Source organism: Octodon degus, unplaced genomic scaffold, assembly GCF_000260255.1.
Source record: "Octodon degus isolate 3935 unplaced genomic scaffold, OctDeg1.0 scaffold00004, whole genome shotgun sequence".
NCBI classification, from domain to species: Eukaryota; Metazoa; Chordata; class Mammalia; order Rodentia; family Octodontidae; genus Octodon; species Octodon degus.
The window spans coordinates 28,760,145-28,764,032 of NW_004524580.1; the positions used below are offsets into that span (position 1 = coordinate 28,760,145).

A 3,888-nucleotide genomic window follows, 5' to 3' on the forward strand; every position below is an offset into this window, starting at 1 on the left:
CCCGCGCCCAGCTGCCGGGTCGCAGGCCGCCCCCAGCGCGCGCCAGGCGGACGCGGAGCGGAGGCAGAGCGGCCGCGGCGGCCCCAGGAGCGAGGCGCTAACTGACCTGGAGAGGTGCTTCAGGATCTGCTTCTTGATGATCCCGGCCATGGTGCCGGGGCGCGAGGAGCCGCGCGCTCTCGCCGCTCCTCACAGCCTCTTCTCTTGGGGGCCGTCTCCACTCTGACCCTGAGCGGACTCACCCGGCCGGAGGAGGGGCGCCCGGGCGACCAAACGCGGAACAGACTCGAGAGACTCGAGGCTCCGGCTGAGGCCCCAGCCGCTGCCGCTGCCGCTGCCGCTGCCGCCACCAGTGAGCCCGCCGCGAGCCCGGAGCATGACGTTCACGCTGCCACGGCCGGCGCCAGCGCCATCTTGGCTGCAGCATCACCTAAGAAACCCGAGGGGGGGTGGTAGGAGGGGAGGGGCCAACTTGAACGGGGCGGGGCCAGGGCGGGCCAGGCCGTGGATGGGGCGGGGCCAACGGGAGAGGGGCGGGCGCGTGGAGCCAGCTCAGCTTGGGGGCGGGCAGAGAGGTTTCCGGCCACGCCCCCTCACCCGGGACGCGCGCCAGAGCGCGCTGCCGAGGGTCCCTGGACTCCTGCGCGGACCCCGCCGCGGCTTTGCTGTCCTTCTCCGCGCTCTGGCCTGCTTTCTGCCTCCGTGGCTCGCTTTCCACTTCCACTTTCCCTTCCCTCCTACTTCTCATTGTCATTTCCTCAGAACTTAATTATCTGTCCCCTAAATTGCTCTGCTGTCTTGTTCTATTGAACCTACTCAGCTTTACTCCTATGCCTCCCTGGGTTTTCTCATTTGCTGAGGTCTTCTATCTCTTAGCTAAATGCTAACATTTCATTTCTCCCCCTAATTATTCCAACCCTCAGGGAAGTAAAAGCTGGCAACGTGTGTTAATAGAGTCTAAGACCTAGAAATTAGAAGGCACAAATTCAAGCCCTCGTTCTAATATCTGCCAGCCGTTAACCTCCAAGAAATTTCGTTACTTTTATCCTCGCTTTAATCATTTATAAAATAGGTTAATCATATCCCACTTGCCTGCGTGTAGCATCTAAAAAGGAAGTATATAAATGTGCCTTGAAAATTCTATAAAAAGGAAGGAAATTGTCGAAAGGAGAAAAATTTACAATCCTGCGCCTTCACCCCATCCAACCCCAAACCAACTTGTTTTTCAGAGATGAGGATTACCACAGAGAGATGTCTTTAAAAAAAGATTACACTGGGGGCTGGCGACATGGCTCAGTGGCCTAAAGCACCTACTTGGAAAAAGCTTGGGAAAGCACAGGGACCGTGGTTCGAACCCCCAGCACCACATGCCAGCCAGCCCCGCCCCCTGGTGGGCTGAGCTGGCCACACACACAATAAATAAATAAATGTTTAAAAAAAAAAAAAAAAAGATTACACTGTTCCCTGAGGGATGAACCAGGAAGGTATGTGTTGTCTGTGTGTGGGAGGGGAAGAGATTCTACGTAACCCTACAACTCGAGCCTTTGGCAGATGCCGTTTTGAAGACTGGAAAAGATGGGCCAGGTCTAGTGGTTCACTGTCTGTACTCGCAGCTACTCAGGAGGCTGAGACAGGAGGACTGATTGAGACCAGGAATTTAGGACCGACCTGGACAACACACCAAAACCTTGTTTTTTTTTTTTTTTTTTTTAATCAAGTTAAAATTTATTGTGTGGACAGATTTCCTACACTCCTTGTACATGATTCTTTGGGTGATCCATTATAAAATAATCTTATAAAAAAAGTTAAAACTTATTGATTGAAAAGAAAGGGTTGAGGGGCCAGGGAGATGGCTCAGTGGAATAAGCGCTGCCCTGGCAAGCGTAAGGGCCAGAGTTCAATCACCCGATCCGCCAAAGAAAAGAAACTCTTTTGTTTTTCTCCCCTGAAAACAAAGGGTTGTGCTAATATTGTTTGGACAATTAAATACCAGTATCATGTACTCTGAGTAATGTAAAGATGACAATATGCACTGTACCAATTATTGTTACTCTCCTCTTATCTTTTGAAATTTTGCGGGTTTTTCCTCTTTAAAATAAAATTTTTAAAAAGAGCTGGGAATACAGCTCAGTAGCATAAGCGCTTGCCTAGCAAGCAAAAGATCCTGAGTACAATTCCAAGTACAAAAATAAATAAATAATATAAGAGCGAAGACTGGGATGTAGCTCAGTGGCACAGCTTCTGCCTAGCAAGTGCAAGATCCTGAGTTCAATTCCTGGCACACCCCAAAACAAAACAAAACAAAACCCTCCATGTTAACTATTGGGTTCAATAATGCCGATGCCCCGGTAATATTTCCGATTCAAAAAGTATCCAAAAAAATTAAAATTTAGTAGAAATGTCTATCTTGCAGAATACTCACCGAACAAGTTTCTCACAGTCCCAGGCTTCAATCTGCATATATGTTGGGAATATACACAGATATGTTTTCAGAATATAGAAAACATGGTATTTGCTAGTCTAGAAGTTGTCTGAAGAGAGTTGAACTCTATGTAAACAGATATACATAATTTTCTTAAAATATACATTGAATTGTAAAGTATAAAATCCAATTAAAAACTTCTGTTACAACAATGGGAAAATCTGGGCTGGGGAGATGGCTCAGTAGAATAAGTGCTTGCCTGGCAAGTGCAAGGGCGAGTTCAATCTCTGGTTGGGTGGGGGGGGAACCAATGGGAAAATTGACTCTATGCAGCAAACTTTTAAGTACAAGCTAGTGAGAAGGCGACACTTAACAAAAATTTGATTTTGAGACTATATTACCCCACAATTATTACAAATAAGAAACATTAATGAAAGAGAAATGAATGAGGAAAAGGAGAAAAGGAAGGGAACCTAGTTAAGATAGATGTGTTACTAATTGCTATCATCTCATTGAAAGGATGGGAACTGAGTGACTCATTCACAAACACATTTACAGTGGAAGTATTATTTTTAAGATAAGAAAAAGCAACTTTCAGTTGTTAAAAATAAGAGATCCTGGGCCAGGGAGATGGCTCAGTAGAATAAGCACTTCCCTGACAAGCGCAAGGGCCTGGGTTCAATCCCTGGTTCCACAAAAAAAAAAAAAAAAAAAGTGATCCTGAAATTAAAGGATTGGATTTTAAATGTAGCTCTACAGATTTTTTAGTTATGTGATCCTAGGAAAGAAAAATTTTAAAAAGATATCCAACCTTTCTAAGTCTTGAGGTACTGTATACTTTCATGAAGTTGTTTTGAGATTAAGCTACTAAAGTTAAAATACTTAGAAGAGTGCCAGGCACAATAAAACGTTAACTATAATTATTATGATGTAGAGAAGGATATTTTATTTTTATTGTGTTTCTAGGGATAGAACCTGGGCCCTCTGGCATTCTAGGCAAGCATTCTACCCCTGACTATATCCCATGCCTGAAAAGAATGTTCAAGCCAGGTGGAACACAATGATGTAAAAGAACAGAAGTGTGTTTTAGTTACTTTCCCGTTGCTGAGACAAAATGCTCAACATCGGAAGTTAAAGATGAAAAGGTTTACTGAGCTCACAGTGGGAGGAGGTTTCAGTCCACAATTGGCTGGCTCCAAGGCAGGGTGATACGGCAGAGGGGCAATAACTCATGGTGGGGCTGGAAGAGAGCAAGAGCAAGCCAGGGGGAGGGGGACAAACCTCTCTCTGCACCTTATATGGTATCTGGTCTACCAGGATTAGCGCGGTGCCAATCCAATCAGTGGACTGTTCCAGCAGTCACCCACCCCTAACCCCAGCACCCTTAATCCCAACATTGCACCACCAATCAATCACACACTAGACTCAGCCTTCAAAGCAGCCCTATGACCATATAAGGCTTTGAG

At 46.2% G+C, this 3,888-nt stretch overlaps 1 protein-coding gene across 1 annotated transcript in view; it reads right to left on the minus strand.

Moving 5' to 3' along the window:
- The window catches only part of Uhrf1bp1l (UHRF1 binding protein 1 like), a 149,547-nt gene extending 149,119 nt beyond the window's left edge, over positions 1–428 (minus strand). Inside the window, exon 1 of the mRNA XM_023716719.1 lies at positions 107–428. Within this exon, the coding sequence (XP_023572487.1) occupies positions 107–150 (44 nt within the window). The 5' untranslated portion in view covers positions 151–428. The remainder of the gene's footprint in view (positions 1–106) is intronic.
- Positions 429–3,888: the final 3,460 nt, after the last annotated feature.